Below are 26,391 nucleotides of genomic sequence, written 5' to 3' on the forward strand. Positions count from 1 at the left end.
CATAGATAATCTCTCTTTGCCCACCTGTGAATAACTTCAACAAAAAGAAGAGATTAACATATCCCTTTCAAAGGCTGGCCATTCCTAGGGATGTTTTGCAAGACTGAAGAGCCTTTCACTTTACTTCCCCACTGCCTCTTCATCTCTGCTGACTTTTGACTTCAGTTTCTCATTGCTTCTCTCACGGCTTTGTAAAAGAACCTGGCATCTAGGCCCCAGCAAAATGGTTATTTGGAGACGCGAGCTGGCCCTCTTCTCAGTCAGTGAGCTTTGGTTTTCCAAATAAAGTTCTATTCCTTGCCTCAACCAATGGCACCCCACTCCAGTACTCTTGCCTGGAAAATCCCATGGACAGAGGAGCCTGGTGGGCCGCAGTCCGTGGGGTCGCTACGACTGAGCGATGCAGCATTAGCAGCAGCCTTGCCTCCACACCTCCTCTCTCACTGGCCTGCCCTGCAGCAAGCAGAGTGAGCTTGGACTCAGTAAACGGGCTTGCCTGGGTTCAACTGTGTGGTTTAGAAATGGCTGGAGACAATTTGTTTCCAGGTGTCACATTTACCAGTTTATTGAACAAATAGTTAGGTCTTTGGTGTTTGGTTTTCTGGCTTAAGTGCAGCCTGTTGGAAAGAAAAGGACTTCATCTCCCAGGGATAGCAGGCCACTGCCGTCCACCGCCCCAGAGGCCTGGGGGTTCCCGGGGGGCCTCCCAGGTCCCCTAGTGACAGGACAGCCAGGACCCCTGGCGCTGGCTGGAGTCCTGGAGGCAGTTTTGTTCCTCTGAATGAGTCATTTCCTCCCGCCCTCTCGGGCGCTACTAGGACCAGGCGGGTCCCAGAATGAACCGAGGCCAGTGAGAACCAGGGGACCACCTTTGGTGGGGCCCACTCTCATCCCCAGCCCAGCGCTAGGTCCACACCGGTAACGCTGGCACTTTCCCCAGAGAATCCGCCTGCCCCACGCTTGCAACTTGGGGTGCGTGCCCGCAGATACCCTGGCTCCGGCCGGAGCGGTGATCTCGGGTGGTCACCTCTGTCCCCCAAGTTTGCTGTCAGGAGAGGAAGAAGCCGCAGGGAGGTGTCGTGGGCGGGACGAGTGACTTAATGAGTAAGCGGTTGGTCTCCGGTCACTCGCCGTCGCCCGCTGCGCAGCAGGAAACCCGACGGGGGTGGGCGGGGGAGCCAGGATGGGAGGAGCTGCGGGCCGGCGGGCGGGGACCCCCGGGAGGCCTGACTCTACCAGCTCCCCAGTACCTCCTGGCACAGTTCGGGCAGTCTCTGCGCGGGGAGCCTCCGTGGCCGAAGTCCAGTTTTCGGGAATCAACCTGCCGGTGAGGCGACTCGGTGCGGGGACGCGGGGCCACCGGCGGGGAAGGTGCGCGGGTACGCTGTGCCGGGAGAGCGCACGCGGGGCGAGTGCGCGGAGCGAGCGCGGGGAGGACGTTCTCCGAGGGTGTGCGGGGTGGATGCCCCGGGAGGAGGTGCGGGGAGACCGCGCGCGGAGGAAGTGACAGGAGGGTGTGCGGGGAGGGCGCGCGCGCAGAGGAAGTGCGGGGAGGATGTTCCAGGAGGGTGTGCTGAGAGAGCGCGCGCGGAGGACGTGACAGGAGGGTGCGCGGGGAGGATGCTTCGGGAGGATGTGCCGGGAGACCGCGCGGAGAGGACGTGACAGGAGGCTGTGCGGGGAGGATGATCCGGGAGGGTGTGCTGGGCGAGCGCGCGCGGAGAACGTGACAGGAGGGTGTGCGGGGAGGATGTGCTGGAGGGAGGGCGCTCATCCTTGCCTCCGCCGCTCGGGTGTCCGGGCTCCGCCAGGATGCTGAGTCCACCTGGTGCATGAGATGCGCAGCCCAAACCGAGCGAAATGGGTCCTGGGACACCTGGAGCGTCCTCTCCTCGGGAGGGGAGAGGGGAAATGACGTTTCGGAGAAGGACTGTTACCAGACCTGGAGAGTTTAAAAGAACTCGGGCGTGTGCGTTGAGCCAACAGTGTCACAGCGTAAAATACTGGCGTCAAGGTGTCCGGCAGATCAAAAGAGAAACTTCACAGTTAAAGTATCTGACACAAACATGATTTGCACCGCGGGGCGGGTCTGTTTGCAGCTCTTGTAGCGGCAGGTTGCTTTTAGACGGGCACGTGGGGCCGCCTCTCCAGCTCTGGGGTCTGGGCGTGTCCGGGAAGTCAGTCACCGCCCGCAGCCTTCTCCTACCCGCTCTTTCCCAGCCCTGGCCGTCTTTGCTCTCCTCGCCAGAGGTCAGCTCTGCCCTGTGCATTTCCCCGCTGATGGTGACTTGCAGAGAAACCCCCTCTGAAATCCAGGCTGGAACGCAGCCATATCCTGTAAGGCTGGCTCCAGGCGTCGTGATCCTGCGCTCTGAACTCTGTTTTCCGTCCTCCCCGCTGCCTCTTCGTCCCCGTGCCCTGCCTAGCCTGGACTCCCTTCGCACATCTTCCCCTTCTTTCTGTGTTTCCGGGTCAGAGAACTTTGATTCCATTCATTGGCTGTGACCCTGGCTTTTTAAAGATTTGCATTTTCCCTGAATAGAAAGAAGCGACGTCCAGTGGGTTTCCCACCCTGCCAACCCCTCCCAGGACTGCTTGCCCTTCATTCGGCCTGCCTGACTCTAAGCAGAGGGTCCCCTCTCCCAGTTCTGGGCCAATTTTCCATGATTCCCACCCCCCCCGCCCCCCTTTTAGAGGCCAAACTGACCTTTTAGTTGTCTTTCTACATTTGCTTGAAGACTGCAGACTAATTCAAACAGGTTTATCAGACATGAATTATATTTTTTATTCCAGTACTCTCAACACTGGTAGGCACTGAAGTAGCACTTTAGTTGAGACAAAGTAGCTATTCTTTACGTTGGCTTTTGTCCAAGTGAACTTTCTCATTGTCATAAAATTAATACAAATTCATTGTTGTTGTTTTTTTAAAACAGAACAAATATATAACAAGAAAGTGAAACTTTCAGTTTTTCTTCTTCCTAAAGATAAACCCTGAACATCTTTCTGTCCTTCCCTCCCTCTTTCCTCTCATATACACATACACATTTGCTTTTGAAATATGTTCATTCAAGAAAAATAAAAAATAAATGTTTACACACTAATCTATATGCCCAAAGTAATTCGCCTGTCTGAATTGGATTAAATAGGTTAAAACTAAAATAAAACAGAACAATATAAAATGTAAAACAGAAAAATACAAAACAAGAAAACCAAAACCAGCTGCCAGCTGGAGGGCTTTTTAATTTTGCAAGTTGGATCTAGCACAGCTAGAGTGACGACCCAGTTAAGGAAGTGTTGCTGGTGGTTTAGTCGCTCAGTCCTGTCTGACTCTTGAGACCCCAGGGACTGTGGCCCACCGGGCCCCTCTGTCCATGGGATTCTCCAGGCAAGAATACTGGAGTGGGTTGCCATGTCCTCCTCCAGAGGATCTTCCCTACCCAGGAATAGAACCCAGCTCTCCTGAATTGCAGGCAGATTCTTCACCAACTGAACTCTGAGGGAAGCCCCTGTAAAGAAGGGGTGGGGTCAAACTAGGTTATATCCTGTCTCACAGAAGAGCAACAGTCAATGGAGAAATTGAAACAGTTTCTGGACTGGCCTCAGTTAGGAACTAGAGTGTGAATTTCAGAACCTTTGCCTTCTCTTCACTGATGGTTGGCAAGAAGGTGAGTGATGGCCTCCTGTATCTCATGTGGAAATGTTGCCCAGCTCTTGGCTCCCAGTCCACCAGTGCTGAATAGAAAGATGGAGACAGTTTGGAGGAAATAGAAGTGACTTTATTCCATTTGCTGGGCAAGGAGGAGAACACAGCAGGTTAGCACAAGTACCATGCTTCACTTCTAGGGGAACCAAGAGACTTTATATAGCCTGGGTCTCGTCGTCTAGGGTAGATGATAAGGCTCAAAGTGATGAGGGTCTCGCCTTCTTCTTGCATTATTTCAAAGCAGTCACAGCTGGCGACAGGCTGCCTGGTAATTGGGTCCGTTTGTCTCTGGGTTATGAGCTTCCCTTGTGGCTCAGCTGATAAAGAATCTGCCTGCAATGCAGGAGACCTGGGTTCAATCCCTGGGTTGGGAAGATCCCCTGTAGAAAGGGAAAGGCTACCCACTCCAGTATTCTGGCCTGGAGAATTCCGTGGACTGTATAGTCCAGTCAGTTCAGTCACTCAGTCCTGTCCGACTTTTTGTGACCCCACGGACTGCAGCACACCAGGCCTCCCTGTCCATCACCAACTCCCAGAGTCTACTCAAACTCATGACCATTGAGTTGGTGATGCCATGCAACCATGTCATCCTCTGTGGTCCCCTTCTCCTCCTTCCCCCAGTCCCCCCCAGCATCAGGGTCTTTTCCAACCAGTCAGTTCTTTGCATCAGCTGGCCAAAATATTGGAGTTTCAGCTTCAGCATCAGTCCTTCCAATGAATATTCAGGACTGATCTCCTTTAGGATGGACTGGTTGGATCTCCTTGCAGCCCAAGGGACTTTTAAGTGTCTTCTCCAACACCACAGTTCAAAAGCATCAATGGTGCACGCATTGCTTAGCCAAGATGGATTCCAACGAGAAGGACTCTGGGAGGTCGGTAGGAGTTGTGGGGTCTCCTTTGACCTTTCCTGAATTCTTCTGGTGGGTGGTGGCTTGTTCTTTGAACCTTACCAGGACCTCCTGTCATAAAATAACTCTTGGCAAGTGGTTACTATGGTGCCTGGCCAGCATGGACAGTTTCAGTCTGTTTCTCCCAACAGTGACTTTGCCTCTTAATGCGAAACTTTGGGCAAGATTGATGCTGGTTTTGCACATACACAGGATGCTGGAATGTGTTATCCACTGGGCAAGGGCGTCTAGGACTCCACTCTATAGGGAAGGTCACAGTGCCCTTTTGTGAACACGTGTGCACCTTTGGCTTAGAACATCTCATTCTGCTACTGGTGAGACAGTGCTTTGAGGGTTAGCTCCCTGTCTCTTTGCTTGTTACCAGTAGTAAACACTCCTGCTTTAACCAAAAGCGCCTGGTGTTTTCAGAGGTTCAGCACCCCAGGCATTGGGTCCATTGAGTCCCCTAGCAGTTGGCAAAGAGTCGACAGGACTAAGACAACAATCGGGAAGCCTCGTGCTCACAGCGAAGCCTCGGGACCTACGAGCCCAGACCCAGGTTCTGAGTTCTCTGGGAGGCAGAGCCTCTGGGCTTGGAATCTAGTGGAACCCTCCTGTTGGGAGAACAGAGGGTCCTAGAAAGTGAGAGGGGCCGTCTTCAGAACGCCTGCAGCCCTTGGGACAATGTTAGAAGAAATGTTTCCTAAAACTGACTCCAGAACAGCTCCATCCTCAGGTGCAGGGTCTAATGCCACGCGGTGGGAAAGCCATCAGCTCTTCTGGAAGCCCCGGACTAGCTGACCAGACTGGACCACTGACCAGTGACCATACTGCCACCCCGACCCCTGCTGACCCCAGTTAGACTAGACCTGTGAGTGATAGAGTTGAAAGTCAATGCTTCTCCAGGAACTGACCCCGAATTCCTACCTGCCCCATTTCCGCAAGCACTTCCACCTTGTGTGATGCCTATGGGCATCTTGTGTGGGAAGCCGGTGCCTCTAATGAATCATTCAGGTTGGTACATCATGTGGCCTTCCTTCCCTGTAAATTCACTGGACACAGGAATCCCTTACAGCCTCATCTGAATACCACCTTCCATCCCTTAGGATTCACCTCCTGGATCCAGGATGCACCAAACTTTCCTGTTGTGATTGCATCTCTACTCACCCTCTGTGCAGGGATCACATGTTGGGGAAGAAAAACTACCTGCTTAGATTCTATTCTTGTTGTTGTTCAGTTGCTATGTCTTCTGCATAGAAGTTAAATAAGCAGGGTGACAATATACAGCTTTGATGTACTCCTTTCCCAAGTTTGAACCAGTCTGTTGTTGCATGTCTGGTTCTAACCATTGCTTCTTGAGTTGCATACAGGTTTCTGAGAGACAGGTAAGGTGGTCTGGTATTCCCATCTCTTGAGAATTTTCCACAGTTTGTTGTGATCCACACAGTCAAAGGCTTTAGCATAGTGAGTGAAGCAGAAGTAGATGTTTTTCTGTAATTCTCTTGCTTTTTCTATGACCCAGCAAATGTTGGCAATTTGATCTCTGTTTCCTCTGCCTTTTCTAATCCCACCTGGTGGATTTGGAAGTTCTCAGTTCATGTACTGCTGAAGCCTAGCTTGAAGGATTTTGAGCATTACTTTGCTAGCACATGAGATGAGCACAATTGTAAGGTAGTTTGAACATTCTTTGGCATTGCCCTTCTTTAGGCAATGATTCTATTCTTGGAGACTGCAAATTAAAAAGACAGATTAGCAAGAGGACAGATTTGAATTTATATGTGTACGGGAGAATGCAGAGAAAAATGCAATCTTAGGAGATGGTTAGAATCTAGGGCTTATATATCATCTTAATGGAAGTGGGGAGAGGGAGAGAGGCACCTGGGAGAGAAAATGCCTTCTTAGAAGAGGGTGGGGCAGAAAGGGCACTTATGCAAACACCGAGGACTTTGGAGAGATCTGTGGTCACTTGAGAGAGACAAGCAATAAGATAGGACAGTATCTGTTTGGGTTTTTTTCAGAGAAGAGGAGGTTAGTTTTTTGCTAGGAGGGGTACTGACATGTTTGGAAGTCCCAAGGTTCAGGCCTGTAAGGGCTTTCAGGACCTCAAAGTCTTGAGCTCAGAATAGTTGTTAGGTAACAATGGCTTATTCTGGAGCCCTTTGTGTGGCTTTACTATGAAAGCCTCTGACTGTCATTCACTGCATCCAAGATTTCAGAGCCCCCAGTCACCTCCAGGATGGGGTCACGTTGTTGGTGCTGACACCTGGCTGCCCTTGCGCCTAGCCCCTGACCAGCGCCCAAGTCACCCCTCTCCACCCTGAGCCGGCTCAGCTGCTTGTCCCTGAATCCTCCACATATCTCATGGGGTTTCATGTCTCCTCGCTGTAAATAGTTTGTCCTGTCCTCTCTGCTGATCTTTTCCTGGCTGTTCCTAGGAATCCGGGTAAGAAACGACTCATTCCTCACGTCGAACTAGAAAAGTCTGTATCTTTACCTGGTTCTCCCTAGGCCAACAGGCATTGGAGTTCACGTTCACACATGTTTACTACACTGGACTCAGAGTCCTGCATCTTGTCCTCTCTCTACAGATCACACACACTACAACACGTGCTGATACTAACCTTAACAGGTACACCTGTTGGTGATTTTACTTGAATGACTAATGAGTGCAATTCTTAGCACCTTCTGCTATCTTACAGATAAGTAGAAAGGCATTGTAGTTGTTCAGTTGCTAAGTCATGTCCAACTCTGTGACCCCACGGGTTGCGGCATACCAGACTTCCCTGTGTTTCACCATCTCCCAGAGTTTGCTCAAGCTCATGTTCATTTAGTTGGTGATGGTATCTAACTATCTCATCTTCTGTCACCCCCCTTCTCCTCTTGCCTTCAATTTTTCCCAGCATCAGGGTCATTTCTATGAGTCAGCTCTTCAAATCAGGTGGCCAAAGTATTAAAGTTATAGCTTTATCATCAGTCCTTCCAATGAATATTCAGGGTTGATTTTGTTTAGGATTGACTTGCTTGATCTCTTTACTATCCAAGGGACTTTGAAGAATATTCTCCAACACCACAGTTGGGAAGCATCAATTCTTTGGCATTCAGCCTTTTTTTTTTTCATTCAGCCTTTTTTATGGTTCAGCTCACATTTGTATATGACTACTGGAAAAACCATAGCTTTGACTATATGGACTTTTGTCAGCAAAGTGATGTCTCTGCTATTTAATATGCTGTTTAGGTTTGTCATAGCTTTCCTTCCAAGAAGGAAGCATCTTTTAATTCCATGGCTGCAGTCACTGTCCACAGTGATTTTGGAGCCCAAGAAAATAATCAGGATTTAGCATAGAGAGTGAAGCAGAAGTAGATGTTTTTTCTGGAATTCTCTTGCTTTTTCTATGACCCAACGAATGTTGGCAATTTGATCTCTGTTCCTCTGCCATTTCTAAATCCATCTTGTACATCTGGAAGTTCTCCATTCACTGCTAAAGCCTAGCTCGAAGGATTTTGATTGTTACCTTGCTAGCATGTGAAATGAACATAATTGTATGATGGTGTGAACCTTCTTTGGCCTTGCCCTTCTTTGGGATGAAAGCGGACATTTTCCAGTCCCATGGTCACTGCTGGGTTTTCCAAATTTGGTGGCATATTCAGTGCGAACCTTAACAGCATCATCTTATGGAATTTTAAATAGCTCGTCTAGAATTCTATCACCCCCACTAGCTTTGTTCATAGTAATGTTTCCTAAGGCCCATTTGACCAGGATGTCTGGCTCTAGGTGAGTGACTATACCACCATGGTTATCTGGGTCATTAAAACCTTTTTTGTATTGTTCTGTGTATACTTGCTACCTCTTATTAATCTTTTCTGCTTCTGTTAGGTCCTTGCGATTTCTATCCTTTATTGAGCTCATCTTTGCATGAAATTTCCCTTGGCATTTCCAATTTCCTTGAGATCTGTAGTCTTTCTATTGTTTTCCTCTACTTTGCATTGTTCACTTAAGAGCTTCTTATCTCTCCTCTCTGGAACTCTGCATTCACATGGGTGTATCTTTCACTTCCTCCCTTGCCTTTTGCTTCTGAGTTACTAAAAAGGTGAAGTAAAAGTATGAGGCAAGCGCCTGAACCCCCCTGACGTTGCCGCTGCGGCCACAGCTCTACTGGGTGGACAGGGGCGGGCAGGGCCGATGGCACCTCTTGTGGGTGGACGGCACTGTGGTGCTGATTCAGTGCTGGGGTTTGTGCAAGTTAGCTTTTCTCCGCCACGGAGGAAATGAAGTGGTTGCTACACAAGTATTCACCTGGGGTGATGCCCAGGCTGAAACTCACCTGTACAACGTCAAGGGTGTGTCTTAGGAAATACAGAAGCGTATTGTCTGTTGGAGGAAACAGGTGCATGATAGCATTAATTCAGTAAAGCAAATGAAAAAGCAGTTGGCAAAAATGTTCCCTAAATTCTCTGAATGAGCTTGCCAATGATGACTCTAGTTATGCTGCCCAAGGCTTCCCTGGTGACTCTGATGGTAAAAAAATCTCCCTACAATGCAGGAGATGCGGGCTCTATCCCTGGGTGGGGAAGATCCCCTGGAGAAGGAAATGGCAACCCACTCCAGTATTCTTGTCTGGAGAATCCCATGGACAGAGGAGCCTGAGTTGCAAAGAGTCAGACACGACTGCCTGACTTACACTTTCAATACTCTTTAAGTTGTGACCTGAGTTGAACCGACTGCAGTGGACCTTGGAGAGCTCCCTCTCTCTTCATCTGCATTAAACCTCAGGGGGCCAGACTTTGGCCTCGATGGTGAAGGACCTATTTTCTGATTCCTTTGATGGTTGGAAAAAATAATGCATTTTCTTGACAAAAAAAACCCAACAACACATAACTTAAAAGTTGGGAACTAAGTTTTGTCTGATGGCCTTACTGAGGACTTAAGTTCAGGGAACAGCCTTTCAGGTAGCTGTGGGGAATGCTCCAAAGAGGTAAGAGTAGACCCAGGATATATAGGAGTTCTGCTGAGAGCAAAACAAAAACCAGACATTTAAGTTGAACATCAGAAGATTACAGGCAATCACAGAAACCGGACATCTCAAGCTAATGATCTCAGCGCTTTTCTATGTACAGGATGATGTAAGAGGCTGGGCTCCTTGAAACCATTCATCTGATGTTCATCTTAACCACCTAGGGCCAACGTCTTGTTTTTCTCCATCCTGAGTTTCCTGGGGTGCAATATGGGGATGGCTGCCTTGGCTGAGGACTTGATGGAGGCAACATTGTTTACAGCAGTGGCTGGTGACATCTTTTTACCCACAGCTTCACATACACATTAAAGGATTTATTTATTTGGCTGCACCAGGTCTTAGCTGCAGCCTGTGGGATGTAGTTCCAACCAGGGCCCCTACATGGGGAGCTCTGAGTCTTTGCTCCTGGACCACTGGGGAGGTCCCCTACACATTTTTATTAACTTGAAAATTCCTTCTGAAATTCCACCTTTGCATGGTTCCCTGACTGGTTATTCTTAAGAATCAGCAGCGTCTCCTTTGACAGAAGTGGGGTGCTCACCTTGCTGGTGGCCTGCAGAATAAGGGTAAATCTGAGTGAGCAACCAGTCTGCCCGGGACAGCGGTGTGGGTCTTGGATTCTGTCTGTTCCAGCTGGCCTGAGGGCAAGTGAATTGAGAGGGGAAGGACTTCCTTCACCCCCTCCCCATCTTTGACCTTTCAGTGGGTGGGTGGGGGTAGCCGTATCATTTATCCTCCACGCCCAGCTCCTTCTGAGAGTGAAATACGGCTCTGGTGGTTGTACCAGGATTCTTTAGGCAAACGTGCATGCATGCTCACTCCACCTGAACATCTTAAGGTATTTAGTGAGGAAGTTACCAGTAAGAACTTTGCAAAGGCTGTAATCTTCTCTGCACAGAGCTGGTTAAATAAAGCTTTCTTGTCTGCAGGGCCAGGCCCTGGCCCCAGGAGTTGTCTTGGGGGTGGGGAGCTCACAGCTTGGAGGGGTGAGTCTAAGGAGAAGCCTACCACACTTCAGGAAGGAGCTGAGGTCGGGGGTGGCAGAGGGCAAGGATGAGACAGAGAAAATGGATTCTCTGCTTCAGAGGCAGGGAGAGAACTGCGCTAGAGAGGAACACTAGCAAGTCCAGACAGGACGCCTCTGTGGCTAAGTTTCAATTCCTGGAAAATAGGGATGGATTCTCCCTGAGGACCCCCTGGTGTACCCTCTGAACTCGGTGATTCAGCTGCGGCCCTGTGGGAAGGCGCCTCTCACCCTTCCTCTTTCCCGTACCCGCCTCCCCCACACCACCCCCAGAGGAAGGGCCGGCAGACCGGAGGGGACTGACTCTCCATGATCCTAGGCCAGACTTCGTCTCTCAGGGGACACTGAGGGCTAATAAGGAAGGCTGTGGGCTGGTGCTCCGGAAGACAGGTCTGCACTTACTACAGACAATGAGATGGATCCCAGAGGGGCAGCAGCTGCTGCCTGCAGGGCATGTGACAAGAGTGGCATTTCCTGGAGGCCAGACTTCTTCAGAAACGGCTGCCTGCGTCTCATTTCATCCGTCTGCCTGCTGGATGCTGTAAAGGCAAATTATGCCCTTAGAGTTTGATCACTGAGTATAGTTCTGATTTGTTTTCCCCACACCCACACCATCAAGCAGGGAGTCCTCTAGGTGGACTCAGTTCTGACACGAGCTACCTGGGGACAGTCAGACCCCAGGTTAGGGGCTCAGTTCAGCAAGACTGTCCGCCTTCCCCCACCCTGAGCCCTGCGCCCCCATCACAAGTCTGGGTGGTCACCTGGCTATGGATGGGAGGTTCTCAACAACCACCCCTGCCCCGCCCACCTTGAGTGTAATTTGCAGTTGACTCGGGCTGCTGGGCTTCCCAGGTGGCACCAGTGGTAAAGAACCGGCCTGCCAATGCAGAAGACACAGATTCGATCCCTAGGTCAGGAAGATCCTCCGCAGGAGGGCGCGGCAACATGCTCCAGCATTGCCTGGAAAATTCCAAGGACAGAGGAGCCTAGCGGGCTACAGTGCATAGGGTTGCAAAGAGTCAGACATGACTGAAGTGACTTAGCACGTATACATGCACAGGATGGCATTTCCTGAGAAGTGTCCTATAAATAAATGCTAAGGGAGGAGGAAGTCCAGGCCACTCTCCAGAAAAATCTGTGCCCCAGAACCAATTATGATAAAACTCTTCGGTCTTCAGCATTTTCTAAAAATGGTCAATATTTAACTGTGTAACAGCAGCCGTCGATCCTTTTCTCCAAAAGGAGGCCTTCTGGGTTTTCACTTGGTGGGTTTGGTTTTCTGATAAGTGGCTGGTGGGGTTCCAGGTTGGGAGCCTGACCTGGGGATGGTGGGGGTGGCTCACTCACCGTGTTCGCCTCTGACAGGTCCTCTGCAGCGTCCGCCTGATTGCCCAGCTCCAGTAAGATAACTGGTTACCTCTCCTGGACATCCCTCCTTCCAGCTCTGAGTTGGAGCAGGGCGGTGGGTTGATCCATACCTGCCCCATTTCCTTCCCTTCCCTCCGTGGCAGGCTCTGGAGAGCTGCTGCCTTTGCTTGCTCCCTTCCTGCCCTGAGCTGGAGGAGAGTTAAGATTCTAGAAGGGTGAGGCAGCCTGGCATAGTCCGTTGGGTCAGGGCTGTCTTGCCCTGGGGATCGCATGAGATGCCAGCCCGCGCTGACTTTGGGTATATTTCCGCCAGCTCCTCTCTGAAATTAGCAGCCTTCCTGGTTGTATATACGTGTCTGCATGTGATGCAGAAATGTAGGGTTCCTCTCGAAGGTTCTGGCCTTCCACAGGTTAACGTGGCCTTGCTGACAGAGCGACAGTGGTTCCTATCGGGAGGATTAACTAGTGTTCAAATAATTGAACAAGTAGCCCACTGGACCGTGGTGGCTCTAATGCTGAGGCAGCCCGTGTCAGCAAACTGAAATCTAAGCGATAAATGCCTCAAGGCTGCAAATTCAGAAGAGCATGAACAACCATCACACACAGCCGTGCGGGCCTCTTGCCGCAGCCATCAGCCACACACTGGCTTCGCTCCCACTTCTCCGTAGGTCGCTCCCCAGCTCCCTGGGTGACCACTGACTGCAATCGCTGTGCCCTCAGATGAACTCCTGAAATGCTCACTATTACCTTCTCACAGACTCTGCTGTCTTCTCCTAGGGTCCTGCCTCAGCTGAAGGAATGGCCTCCACCGTGGCTGAAACGGAGAAGCCGGAAGATCACAAGTAAGGTGACCTGCGTGCTGCCTGGCCTAGGCTGGTGGTGATGGCCTTGAGCCCACAGTGTTCTAGGAGCTGAGGCGTGGACGCCTTGGTTCTCGGGTCTGAGCCTGAGCGGGATCTGGGGGACTGAACGCTGGGTTGGCTGGCAGCTGAGCTGGCTGAGAACGCCTGGTACCCCGTGCGGGCAGCTGCTTGTAGCCTTGGGGTGTTTGTCCCCCAAGGATGCCAGTGCTCAGACCTGTATCCAGGGGGGTTTCCTTACTCCTGGAAACTTTTTTCTTGTGAGCTAAGTTTTATTGGGGCAAAAAGAGGGCTGCAGCTTGGGAGGCAGCACCTCAGACAGCTCTGAGAGGCCGCTCCAAAGAGGCTGCTGGGGGGCTCAGCACATAGGATTTCGGGGAAGGGGCAGCTCAGTGCAGTCCAACACCTACTTTACAAGACGCTTTCTCCTCTTGGACACTTTCTGAGTCACAGTCCCTGCTGCCCTCCCAGCTTTCTTGGTTCTGACTTCCAAATACTTTCCTTATTTCTTTGCAGTTGTTCATTATCCACTGTGTGATTCACATGGCCACTCTTTTATGTATATTACTGCATTGCTGGTATTGATGAAAAAAAGTTAATAGTCAATCTGAGAAAAAAATGGAAAATTGTATTCCAGTTAGCCTGAGAGTTATAACCCAGGAGATGGTTTTTCAAAAAGCTCTGAGGACTGTTTTGCCCAGAAGAGGTCAAAGGTTTTGAGACAAAGTGTAGTAACATCAAATGATGTATTACTGGGGCTTCTCAGGTGGCGCTTGTTGTGGTAAAGAACCCACCTGCCAATGCAGGAGATGTCTGAAACGGGGGTTCGATGTCTGAGTCGGGGCGGTCCCCTGGAGAAGGGCATGGCAACCTTCTCTGGTATTCTTGCCTGGAGAATCCCATGGTCAGAGGAGCCTGGCAGGCTGCAGTCCATAGGGTCGCAAAGATTCACGACTGAAGAGACAGCATGCCTCATGCACACACACAGGACATATTACTGACAGTTTACACAATCCAGATATACATCCACAGAGCAGTGAGTCGTGGGTTCTCATGACCCCTCACAAGATTAAGAGGGAAGATGATAGCTAAAACGTTCATGGCATTTTGATTCCATTTGTTTGACTTAGTATGAATAGAATACTAGATTTGTAATTTATGTATTCACTCAAAACTTTGATATAGTTATGGTATTTTGGCATCAGTATTACTGCTAAATGTCTAGAAAGTTTGTTACCTTGGTGATTTAAAAAAAATTTAAATGAGGCTTGAAACTTCTAAGTCAATTTTGAGAATATAAAGAAATACTATGTTATAAAAAAAAATCCAGGAAACATGTTATACAGTATTATTAACTGAAGTAGAGATTTTGTTTAAATCTGACAAAATTCTATGCTAGTGTTCATTGTTTTCATACCTTAGTCAAGATTCATGTGTTCAGTTGCATTGAGCTGCTTGCAACAAATTCTGGTAAATTCTCTTTTCATTTTTATTCTGTTACAAATATTTTCTAATTTTCCTCTCTATGGTTTCTTAGATACACACATCATTTGAAATGGACATTTTATTTCCAAATACATGGGGTTTTTTAAAGTATCTTTGCTATTAATTTCTCATTAAATGCGTTCTTCTCTGCAATCAGCCTCTGTGTTTCTTTAGTCTCCACATTTACTGGGACTTCCAATGGCTAAGTCAAAGATCTCTGTCAGTAAATGTCACACTGCACGTGAAAATGTGGGTTATTTTCAAATATCTTTTGATACTAATTTCTAACATAATTCCACAGTAACAGGAGAACAGACTTTGTATGATTTCAATACTTTTAGACCTAAAGGCCATCTAGTAAGGGAGGAGAAACCCACCAAGTTAACCTAGGAGTCCTGGACAGAGGTAATTGGCCACAAACTCAGCAATTAGTTTGACTTTTGAAACTTAAAAATGACTGAGCCCAAGGAAGAAATACTCCTGGTTTATAAGCAAAAGTGTGAGCAATTATTAAAGTAATTAGCTTACAGGCCTGGTCTGGCATCTTGGGTCAGCTATCTACTTCAGATATCATAATTTTCATGTCCTGGTCTGGCAGTATTAACCTTAATCGAAGTCTAAGGAGGCCTAACAGAGTCCCTTCTGAAAGTCCTTTATCCGATGTCATTCCCATGTGCATAACCCCCTGGTTACAGGCCATGGCGCATGTGGTCTTCATTCAAAGATAGATCACTTTCATAAGCTTCAGAAACAAACTGTACAATAACGTAGCATAGCAACAAGGAGTCATCTGAGAAATGCATCTTAGGCAGTAAATACGACCTCAATGAATAATCATTAGATAATAATTTTATTACCTGATAAAGCTGATGAGAAGGCAAGAGTTTCCAATTTCTGGAGAAATCAGGTAGAAAGAAAAGATAACTATCTTAGTTCTACTTACTAATGTGTAATTTACAAAATCTCTGTAAGTCATAATTAGCTTAAGGGGAAGAGTTTCCTTATGTCTGGAAAACAGGTCCAGTGTTAGGACTCTGAGCCTCCAATGAAGGGGTTCGTGTGTTTAATCCCTGGTTGGGAAACTAGGGTCCCATAAGCTGCTTAGCAAGGTGAAAAACAAAATAAGCAACTCCCCCAATCAAAAACAAAAACAAAAAAACAAAAACCACCGACCAGGAATTGATGGTGAAAAGTGCCTGGTGGTGAAAGTGCCAAGTCCTAACCACTGGACTAACCACCAGAAGATTACCAAAAAGTCCTTTCTGTGGAATCTTTTTGAAGATGAAGCAGTCAATAAATGACAAACGACTTAAAAAGGCAAGGTTAAAGATCTGATTACATTGTATTTGGCAAAGAAACTTGTCTATTTCTGTGACATACAAAATTTTAACATAATAACTAGAATTATGATTGTAAATATTATCAGGATGTACCAGATTCTAAGGAGTGGCATATAATTTCTAGAATATGTATATTAGTAATAGTTAACCCACACAATGTAACCTAAGAATATTTACCATGACAATGCTTCCCATGTAATTTAGCATACCAAATAAGCCTAGTGAGTTTAATTTTACTCTCCCTAAGGTGCTTCAGGGGTCCTTTCTGAAGAATCCCAAAGTCAACTTCAGGGAGAATTTGGGAAGTCTGTCAAAATAGTGAAAAAGTTTTAAAACACTTGGTTAAATAGGACCTTAGGTCGCTGTGGAACAATACTTAATTCACTTAACCAAAGTGAGAATACAATCTTTCAAAAGCAAATACAGCTCACTTAAAAGGCAAAGATGCACAATCCAGTAGGAAAAACGGCTCGATATTCCAAGAAAACTTTATTTTTTTAAACATTAAAAAAAGTACTTATTCATTTTTCATTTATTTGACTGCATTTTATCTTAGTTGTGGCATGTGGGAGCTAGTTCCCTGACCAGTGATTAAACCTGGACCCCCTACACTGGGAACACAGAGTCTTAGCCACTGGACCACCAGGAATGTCCCTCCAAGAAAACCTTATTCTCAACACAGAGAGAAAACCAAGCTTCAGTTTTGTATCAATTACTCCTAGTAACAAAATATATTTAATTCAATTCAGTCCTACCTCACCATACATACACTCTTTTCTCGGGATTCCTTTTTCCTAAGAAGGGCTCCTTGGTTCTCCTCTGGGAGGTTCCTCAGGAGGTTCTCTGGAGCCCCACACGTGTCGGTCACCTGCTCACGTCCTAATCCCACATGGATACCTACCCTTTCCTTCCTTCCCCGCAGAGTCTTTGGCCCATTTGCAATTTTGGGGGCTGCCCCGGGAATGGCTCTTGCAGAGATAAGTTTAATTGAAATAGTAGGATCCCTAGTGCTTCCAATCATCGACAGCCAAACACACCCTGTCCCCACCGTCCTCTCCCTGATCTCTGCCCCCAAGCTGAGGACCCTGGGGGCTGATGGAGTGGGGATAGTGTGAAATAGAGGCTGTGAAGGGGACCTGGGCACCAGGTGAGGTGCACACACGGCAGTGACCGCCCCCTCTTTGGTTTCAGGCTCCCTTCCTCATCTGCCAGTCCCTTTTGTAGAAAATGTTTATTTTTATTTATTTGGCTGTGCTGTCTTAGTTGCAGCATGTGAGATCTGTCTTAGTTGGCGCATGCAGGATCTCATTACCTGACTAGGGATGGAAACCTGGGCCCTCTGCACTGGGGAGCATGGAGTCTCTGCCAGTCCCTTGAGCATGCGACCCAAGACATCTGGGCCAGTTTGACCAATAGCCATGTTTTTCCCTCCCTGCTGATAAACTCCTGGAATCAGAAGTCAAGTTTCATTCCTTTTGCATCTCACCCATTTCTTTTACTGAGTAGGTGCTCGATGAATATTTGTTAAGCAAATAAAGTGTCAGAATAAAGGAAGATAAAGTCAAGTTTGAAATTGTGTGTAGACTAGAGGAAGAGTTTCCAAGTAATATGTCTTTTACTTGTTATTTTAAAGCCCTTAAAAAAAAACTGAATCACTGTGGTAGACCTGACGCTATTACAACACTGCAAGTCAATTATACCTCAGTAACAAAAGAAAGTCTGAGCTGGTTCTGTCTGCTATTATGATGTGTCTAATTTACATATTTTTAAATCCTTGCTGGTCTCCAGAGTTACACCCTATTTCCTTCTCCTCTTCCTGGAATGAAAGAGGAAAGAAAGCTTTTGTATTTTGAAATAAGTGACAAAGTTGTTTCGTCACATCCTATTTTGTCAGTTCCGATGCTTGCCTGGTAACGCTTCTGTTTGTAGTCTGCCTTGTGAACATCCTGAAGGAGACCAAGAACCATAATAATAGTAAAACAATTATCTTTAAAGGAGCTTCAGATGCTGTGGTTGTGTTGTGACTTCAGAATTTCAGCTTGGCCTGGAGATTCAGCAGGCATTCAGGGAAAGCTTGGGATCTGTCCCAGCTGGATTTGGTCCCCTGGAAAGAGACCCCCTGCCCCAGGAGAGTGGGCTTGGCTGAAACTGGTTGGGGTCCAGCACAGACTGTGGCTTGGGCAGGTGACCTGTCCTGAGTAAGACTCCCATCTCTGCCCCAGGGCCATTCTGTGAGCCAGCCATCAGCACCTCCCCTTTAGAAAAAGACCTGTCTCTCTTTAATATTTAGTTCACATCTTTAAAAAATTTTTTTAATTTTTTTCACTTGATAATAATTTTTATTGACATGTCTTAACACAAAAAATAATGCATTTGCATTACAGAAAAATATTTGCCTCTTTTAGTATTGCTTCTCGACACTGTTGGGCTGTGAATTAATTTGGATGCCATTCTAGGGAAACAGGAGGGAAATGTGAGAGGGGAAAGGAAGAAGTGATGAGATGCAGAAGGCAGAGGAGCAAGTGTCTTTGGTCTGGAGGCTGGGCGTCTGCGAGGACCAATGGATGCCAGGAGAACCTGGGCTAGAGCCAGCAGAGAGCGTGCGCGTGGCCTGGGTCAGCTACACTGTGGTGTTTACAAGTCCCAGGATGCTTAGACCTTCCCTGCCTGGTTTCTTCTCACAGTTAGATTGAGAAGGAAATGTGATCAGTGGGTTCTGAGCAGAAAGTCTGGCTCAGAAGGAAGAAATAGAAGGTCCTAATTGCTGTGAACTGGGGCCCCGTGCTGCCTCTCTCTTTGCCCCTGGCACTGGGCAGCAGACTTATGTTTGGGATCTGGAAGGCACAGGTATAGAAGGAGCAGTATCTAAGGCTGCAGATGCAACGTAGACCTGGGCATCATGTTTAAAAATAAAGTTTTATTGGAACACATCCATACCCATTTGCATGTTGTCTGTGGCCACTTTGATGTGACAATAGCAGGGTGGAGAAGAGGTGATGGAACCCATATGACCTTCAAGGGAAAAAGTATTTACCATGTGGTCTTTTGTGGGAAATGTTTGCTGATCCCTACTGCCAGCTAGCAGTGTACCATCCAAGAGAAATATAATGTGAACCAGACAAAGTTTCAAGCAGCTGCAGAGAAAAAAACAAAATGAAAAGATGTCTTTTCTCATCACTCTCTTTGGATATTGTACCAGCTAAGTGCTGGCTAATGACAAGGAAATGAAAAGGAAAGGCATCAGATTGGAAAAGCCATCTCTGAGTGGGAGGATTATAGGCCATTTCCATGCATATTTCCTGTGATAAGAGTATCATTTTTACCACAAAGCCACGTTTATATGTTGAGTGAGCTTGAGTTTGGTAGCAACTGGCTACACGCTATATGGAGTGAATTGGCATTTTGATCTGTACCATTCGGTGCTCTTGTGAGTTCGATGCTCTTGTGAGTTCTATCTGATCATCCTCCAAGACCAGCCCTGGAAATGAAGAGGGGGTGAAGGGAAGGAGTGGGGGGAACTGAGATGGAGCAGAAGCCTCTGTAGGTTGGGGCTGTCGTGCCTCGCTGGCACAGAGCGCCTCAGTGGTCCAGTTGGCCACTGGACGCTGGTTCTATAAACTGCCTCCTTTCCTGTTTTGGGACAGTGACTTGGTACAGCTTTGCAACCCCCATGTAGCTGCAATGAAGGAAGACGTCCTCTACCACCTCGGCCTCAGCACCAGCACGCACGATTTCCCAGCTATGTTTGGAGACGTGAAGGTAAAATGCTCAGGGCTTTTAATTTTGGAATTTGTCCTAAGATCACTAATATTCTTAATGCTTCATTGAGAGACTAGAAAAGAGCAGATACTGAGTATTTTCCCGGGGACTGAGGGATAGCAAGGAGGAGCAGTCACCGTGTCTGCTGTCTGTCATTTAAGATGTACGTTGATTTGTTGAGCTGGTTCCTTCAATGACTTACTTGCTGAATGCAGCTTCCGGGCTCCCCTCGTCCTGAGCCTTGAGTGCCTGGGTCCAGAATTGTCCTCACAGAGAACTTTTAAAGTGGACTAACGTTTAGAATTCTAAACTGAAACAGGCCGCTGACCCTAGATTCAGGGCGGCCTCATGGGATCATAAGGTCATGACCAGGTTATGTCCCACTGGCTGCCTGGTTCTTTCATGATGCTGTTTGTTTCAAACTGAGGGACAATTTTCCATTTTCATTCTTCCCTTAAATCTAACCTATAATTTTTTTCCTAGGCTGTAGAAGTTTTCTTTTTTATGTTTAGAGACTAATAATTCTTCAATCATTGAGCCCCTAAGAGTGACTTATTTACTTGTTTTTCTCCTGTAAGCTTTCATGTTTCGCACTTTGCAGACTGCAGGTTCTGTGTCTCTGAGATTTACCTGCTCCGTCCACAGCTACAACTGCCCAAGCCCCCACTGACCCCTGACTCTTTCTCGAATTGGCCATTGGGTTCTCTGCCGGCAGGTGAAAGAGCGGTAGAAGTCCATTTTATGAATAGGCTGCTTGCACATCGAGGATCCTGCCCCACCTTATTCTGAACCCAGGCTCCCTCCAGTGGAGCGAGATGTCGCCCACACAGATGGATGGACCCCGGCTGGCATGGAGCCTGGATTTTATCCGCCCAGGGAGGGCGAGGCGGTCCTGCATTTTGTGCAGCTGACTGCTTCACACTGTTGAGTCCAATAGCACTGAGCTGAGTCCCTGAACCAGTGCTTCTTAAATTTGAAGGACTGCTGGAATCGCCAGGGGGCCTCCATAGCACACAAATTTACACAGCAGGTCCGGGGGGAGGCCGGGGAAGGGACCTGCACTTCTAGCAAGTTCCAGAAGATGCTGCTCCAGTGGGGGTCCCACTTTGAGGACCCATGCTCTGCTGATGGGGCTCTGTTTTCTGTCTGCAGTTTGTGTGTATGGGAGGAAGCCCTTCCCGGATGAAGGCCTTCATCAAGTACGTGGCCGTGGAGCTGGGCTTCGCCCCCCCAGGTGCTGACTATCCCAACATCTGTGAGGGCACCGACCGCTATGCCATGTTCAAAGTGGGGCCAGTGCTGTCCGTCAGCGTGAGTACCTGCGCTGGTGGGGGGCTGGGCCCCCCGCTCTGCAGGCTCCCCGCCCGCCCTGCACACAGCCCGGCAGAGGGGACAGGGGTGCGGGGAGCCTGGAGCTGGGGCCCATCTTCAGGACGGGCCGGTACACACATGGAAACACAGGTGCACACCCACCCAGCCGTGTGCACACAGTGGGGACCCAGGTTGGGAACCAGGAGGACCTGCCTAGAACCGGCCTCCGAGGAGAGCCAGGACCAGTACCAGGGGGCCCCCGCCCTGGCCACCTCACTGGGACTTACACGTGTGATTCAGCAGTGAGTGAACCTAAATCTCTGGTGTTTCTCGCTTCCCACTTCTGGTTTCCTTTGTAGGCGGGAGCATTAAGCAAGTGCTGCCATAGAGTAAGGCTGCCCAGAGAGAGGGTGCCCCGGCTCTGAGTAGCCGAGATGTTTGGCAGCTTCAACCACACAGCACACACCTGGGAATCAAGACATGTCCAGATCTGGATACTAATGATCCATGGAAGCGCCTCCCACATGCCAGGCTCCATGACAAACATCCTCCCAGGACTGCTCCGCCTAGGATCAGCTCCGGGTGGACGTGACTCCAGCAGGCCTCTGAAGAAGGGGAGGGTTGGGGTGGAGAGGCCGCAGCCTTCACAGGGCGGAGCCACATGCCGGTCACTGAGGATGGCTGCGGCAGAGCACGTGGGAAAAGAGGAAAATGTGTGCAGGCCTTCCCAGGCCGGAGGGGCTGCTCGTTACCTGGCAACCGCAGGCCCCTGGTCCTCAGCTGAGATCCGTTCTACCGGCTGTGTGCATCAAACGGGGTCATCCGTTCAACAGCATCATGCAAACCTTCCCCACGTAGTCACAGTTTGTAACTACGTTTGAAGTTCACCTTCTTCACCCTCACTTAGCAACGCAGGACCGAGTGCACACAGACTCCGCCCGAGCGTGACGCGCGTGTTTCTCCCTGGTTCTAGCACGGGATGGGCGTCCCCTCCATCGCTATCTTGCTGCATGAGCTCATCAAGCTGCTCTACCACGCTCGCTGCTCCGGCGTCACCCTCATCCGCATCGGCACTTCTGGTGGGATAGGTCAGTGTGCGGAGCGCGACCCGGCCCTTGCTGGGGGCGAGGGGGGCATCGAGGGGACCCAGAGCTCCGACCTGGGCTGTGCCCAGGGTAGCTCAGCAGCAGCAGCAGCAGGTGTGAAAACAAGTTGGCTTTGTTATTTATCTGTTTTTTTTGGTCCAGCTACTTCTCCCAACCCACACCCCAGAAATAGCTGCAGAAAGATTCCAGGCCACTCGCATGTGAAAACCCGTCCTTTTCGGGTTACACACTCATGCCTTCTTGTTTGCTTGATTCTCTCTTTTTTTTCTTTCTGCTTCCTCATTTCTCTGCCTTTCTCCTTCACTTCGCTCACTCCCTATTCTTGTTAGGATGTGAAGTATCTTATGAGAAAACCTACGGGAAACTCAAAGGGGGAAGAAAGAGAAGGAAAACAAAATTAAGATAAATGTTCTTAAATTGCCTAAAAGCCCTCAGTGCTCATCATAATTTTTTTGTTTTAACATCACAGAACGCTAAAAATTATGTTGAGTTTTAAGCCAAAGTCGTTGAAACAAACTTGTTTTATGTGAGTTGTCCTGCTTTCAGATGTCCCAACTCAGGGCAGGTTTTTCTGCTGAAAAATGGGTTCTGACAATTCTCAATCCCATCAAGGAGCTGGGAGCTGCTGGAAGGAGGCCTGGCCTCTGCATTTGTTTCTGACCGTCTAGGCCTGACCTCCCCTGGATTTATGATAATTTGAAATTTTAGGTTTTCCTGCTATAAACGGGGACTTCTGTAGGCCCTAAATCTTCTTGATATATAGTCTCATTTTCCTTTCACTGTATAGACAGATTGATAGGTAGCATCCGTGTTTGCAGACTGTCATTCAAAGTTTAATGGGGTTCTCAGAAAACACCCCAATGACTAGGGAGGGCCCTGCCCACTTACCTGTGATACCTTCCAATGCACAGGCTCTCCTTCATGCATGTGGCACCAGTGTCGCCAGAAGCTCCAGCAAACCTTTCCTGAGTTCTTGCTCTGCAGGGATTTTAAAATCAGTAACCAGAGAATGAATTCTGGAGGGAGCAGGGTGGGTTTTGCTGCTGCTGCTGCTGCTAAGTCGCTTCAGTCGTGTCTGACTCTGTGCGACCCCATAGACGGCAGCCCACCAGGCTCCTCTGTCCCTGGGATTCTCCAGGCAAGAACACTGGAGTGTGTTGCCATTTCCATCTCCAGTGCATGAAAGTGAAAAGTGAAAGTGAAGTCACTCAGTCGTGTCCAGCTCTAAGCGACCCCATGGACTGCAGCCCACCAGGCTCCTCTGTCCATGGGATTTTCCAGGCAAGAGTACTGGAGTGGAGTGCCATTGCCTTCTCCAAGGGTGGGTTTTGAGTCTCCCAAAATTGCTCCATAGAATTGGATAAATCAACTAAAGAGCTGGACCCCAAATCCTCAACAGCAAAGTGTGACATGGCATCCCCCCAAATCCCAAAATAGGAAAGAGTGGGTGGGTGGCACGGGCCCCCACTCAGGAGGAAGCAAGAGAAGCGCTGCGGTTCCTGATGGATGTGAGAAGAGAATTCTGGAATAGCCAACAGGTATCCTGAGAAAGTGCAGGGTCTGTATGAGGAAGAGCAGCTGACCCTGGAGGAGGACAGTTTGAGGCCTGAGTGGCTGGAATGTCCTGGGCTCCGTGAGTTCCTGAAAGCTGCTGTCTGAGGGTTCTCCAGGCCCACACTTGGGGAGGGGAGACACTTGAGGGGTGTCTGTGTTGAAGCAGCAAGGAGAGTCTAGGTGGACACACAGGGGGTGAGCAGAGCCAGAGCCTGAGGGTTGGTCATATTTTTTAATGTTTCATGAAAGCAGCTGATATAGGGGGTGGGGGCGGGGAGCCCCGGAACACCTCTCATGGCTTCTTCCTCCTAAATGTCTAGGAAAACCAATATCCCATTAAAGCAAGAAGTGGTGAGAAATGCTAATGGTCAAATCTCAAGCAAAGTTATTAAAAGTCCAAAGACCAAGGAGCAGAATTATGTCAGTACAAATGTGGAAACGCCCACAGAAAGCAGAGCCTCACCCGGGGTCACTCCTGGAGGGAAGCCAGGGCATCAGGGGCTGGTGACCACAGGAGCCAGTTTTGGGGAGCCCGGAAATTCCTTACACTATTCTTGGCTACTTTTGTTTAACTCAGAACCTTAAATACTTTTAAAAAAGTACAGAACAGGGACCAGCTGAACACCTTCTGGTAAAGAAAGCCCCAGATAGTCCCAGCAGCAACTGTTAAAATGCTGTTCAGTGCGGTGCAGATGCATGGTCAGTTTCACTTTATTATTTTGTACTTTTCCCTATTTTCTGTAGCGTCTACCCATTCGTTTCTTTTACCATCAGGAAAAATAAATCTGGTGTAGAAAAGGGATCCTTACCGATTTCTTTTTAGGGCCTGACTGACCTTTCAGCGTTCCTGTGCAGGGAACAGGCCCTTCCCTTCCCAACCCCTGCCGCCCCCTCAGGCGGCGAGACAACTGCTTCTTCCTTCCTTCAGGTCTGGAGCCCGGCTCGGTGGTCATCACCCGGCAGGCAGTGGACCCATGCTTTAAGCCGGAGTTTGAGCAGATTGTCCTGGGGAAGCGAGAGGTCCGGACCACGGACCTGGACGAGCAGCTGGTGCAGGAGCTGCTGCGCTGCTCCGAGGACCTGGGCGAGTTCCCCACAGTCGTGGGCAACACGATGTGCACCTTGGACTTCTACGAGGGTAAGGGGCGCGCTGGTCTCCTGCTGGGGGTCTGCCGCCGTCGTGAGCTTGCTTCTTATGATTTCCACACAGGCCGGATGCTGGAGGGCAAGCAGGCTGGTCGGGCTCGAAACCATCTCCATGCCTGGGGAATGGGGTGGGCGTGCAGTAGGTTTTTACTGCATGCCCGTGCCGAGTGCTCCACGCTTTTCCAGGGCAAGGCCGCCTGGACGGGGCGCTCTGCTCCTACACCGCAAAGGATAAGCAGGAGTACCTGCAGGCAGCCTACGCGGCTGGCATCCGCAACATCGAGATGGAGGCGACCGTCTTCGCCGCCATGTGCAACGCCTGCGGCCTCCGAGGTGAGATACCTAGGCCGCCATCCCCCCACCCCCACCCTGCTGAAGCCCCCGCTTCTCCCCTGTTCCCACCCAGGTCCTCCCGGAACTACCCGCCCACCCTGTCCCCCAAGGCATGCCTCTGGACCCAGAGCATAGCGCACCTCTGTGCTCTTCAGATTGACACACGCTTCAAAACAGGATCCGCAGTGTCTCTGCTGGGACTCCAGTGCCACTGAGGGACCAGAAAGATGAGAAAGCTCCCCCCTCAGCTCAGGGCGGCCTTCACTGCCAACTGTACAGTGAATCTGGCCTTCGGAGCTCCTCGGATTTCTGAGTTGCAGTTAACCCATTGCAGTTCCTGGCCTCACCCCTCCGGGTCCAGCTCTGCCTTCCTGAAATCCCGCCGTCCCCGTTGTCACATCACCTTGCCTTTCAAGGCAATACAGGGAACCAAGCTGGTCCTGGGGTTTTTGCTGAGGGAATCTCTTTGGGACGCAAAGGCAGCCAGAGCATAAGACAATAGGACAGGATGCTGTGCATCCCACACCTTCTCAGGAGAAGTGGAGGCTGGTCTCCCGGAATTAAGCTAGAAATCCCGCAGTTTGTGCTGACCTGGCGTTTGCTCCCTGCAGCGGCCGTGGTGTGCGTCACCCTCCTCAACCGCCTGGAAGGAGACCAGATCAGCAGCCCCCACGAGGTGCTGGCCGAGTACCAGCAGCGGCCCCAGCGGCTAGTAGGCCAGTTCATCAAGAAGCGCCTGATGTAGGCCTGACATGCCAACATCTATCTAGAGGGCATTTGTGGTTCCTGCAAATAAAATCATTGCCACAGTCTCCTCTGTGTGACTTCCTGGATCCTTTATACAAGAATCTAGGGAACTGATTTCAGGTCAGAGGCAAAGAAAATCCTGCCTTAGCTACGCAGATTTAAAAATATATATTTATTTTTAGTTTAGTTTTTGGCTGTTCTGGGTCTTGATTGCTGCGTGGGCTTTGCTAAGTTGTGAGTGGGGGCCTCTCACTGTGGTGGGTTGTCTTGTGGAGCATGGGCCTTGGGGCATGCAGGCTTCACGACTTGTGGCGCACAGGCTCTGGAGCATAGGCTCAGTGGTTGTAATGTAGGGGCTTAGCTGCTGCCAGGCAAGTGGGATCTTCCCGGATCGGGGATCTAACTTGTGTCTCCTGCATTGGCAAGCGGATTCTTTATCGTTAAGCCACCAGGGAAGTCCAAGGATTTTTTTTTTTAAGCTTCTTTGGAACATGTCCACCACGTTAACCTGATTTGGGTTTTCTTTAAGAAAGTTCCTCAGTATTTGAGATATTTCTAGGGAGGTTTTTTCAGATTTTTTGTAAATACTGATTGTAGTCAGATTTCGCTCACCAAGCGAGACCCAGGTCCACTTTAGCCTGGCAGCAGCCCTGCATCAATGCCTCCGTGTCCCTCAGCTTCCTCCTGGAGTCAACCACCCCCTCCTCCCGACTGGAGGGGGATTTAGAGGGCATTCCAGGGTGTCCCTTCCTGTCT

The 26,391-nt window shown here is 49.2% G+C and overlaps 1 protein-coding gene across 2 annotated transcripts; it reads left to right on the top strand.

The window, feature by feature from the left end:
* Nucleotides 1–1,146: 1,146 nt before the first annotated feature.
* UPP1 (uridine phosphorylase 1) lies at nt 1,147–25,700 on the top strand. 2 transcript variants are annotated; one of them, XM_020899895.2, is made up of 8 exons: nt 1,147–1,327; nt 12,772–12,836; nt 19,324–19,438; nt 20,591–20,749; nt 21,723–21,837; nt 24,338–24,547; nt 24,742–24,888; nt 25,500–25,700. In XM_020899895.2, the coding sequence occupies exons 1-8, from the start codon at nt 1,184–1,186 to the stop codon at nt 25,631–25,633; spliced, it is 1,089 nt and encodes a 362-aa protein (XP_020755554.2). In that variant the 5' UTR covers nt 1,147–1,183; the 3' UTR covers nt 25,634–25,700. The 2 variants fall into 2 exon arrangements, with proteins under 2 accessions (XP_020755554.2, XP_070327957.1); XM_070471856.1 differs by lacking the exon at nt 1,147–1,327 and having other exon boundaries at nt 12,772–12,841.
* The last annotated feature ends 691 nt before the right edge of the window (nt 25,701–26,391 follow it).

The sequence above is a fragment of the Odocoileus virginianus genome, chromosome 1, assembly GCF_023699985.2.
Source record: "Odocoileus virginianus isolate 20LAN1187 ecotype Illinois chromosome 1, Ovbor_1.2, whole genome shotgun sequence".
In the NCBI taxonomy this organism is placed as follows: Eukaryota; Metazoa; Chordata; class Mammalia; order Artiodactyla; family Cervidae; genus Odocoileus; species Odocoileus virginianus.

Bases quoted from the DNA above. Each gene is read 5' to 3' on its own strand.
- UPP1 (XM_020899895.2), top strand. From the start codon at position 1,184: ATGGGAGGAGCTGCGGGCCGGCGGGCGGGGACCCCCGGGAGGCCTGAC. The intron at 12,837-19,323 runs GTAAGGTGACCT...GTTTTGGGACAG, and splicing joins GAGAAGCCGGAAGATCACAA to TGACTTGGTACAGCTTTGCA. The intron at 24,889-25,499 runs GTGAGATACCTA...TGCTCCCTGCAG, and splicing joins CAACGCCTGCGGCCTCCGAG to CGGCCGTGGTGTGCGTCACC.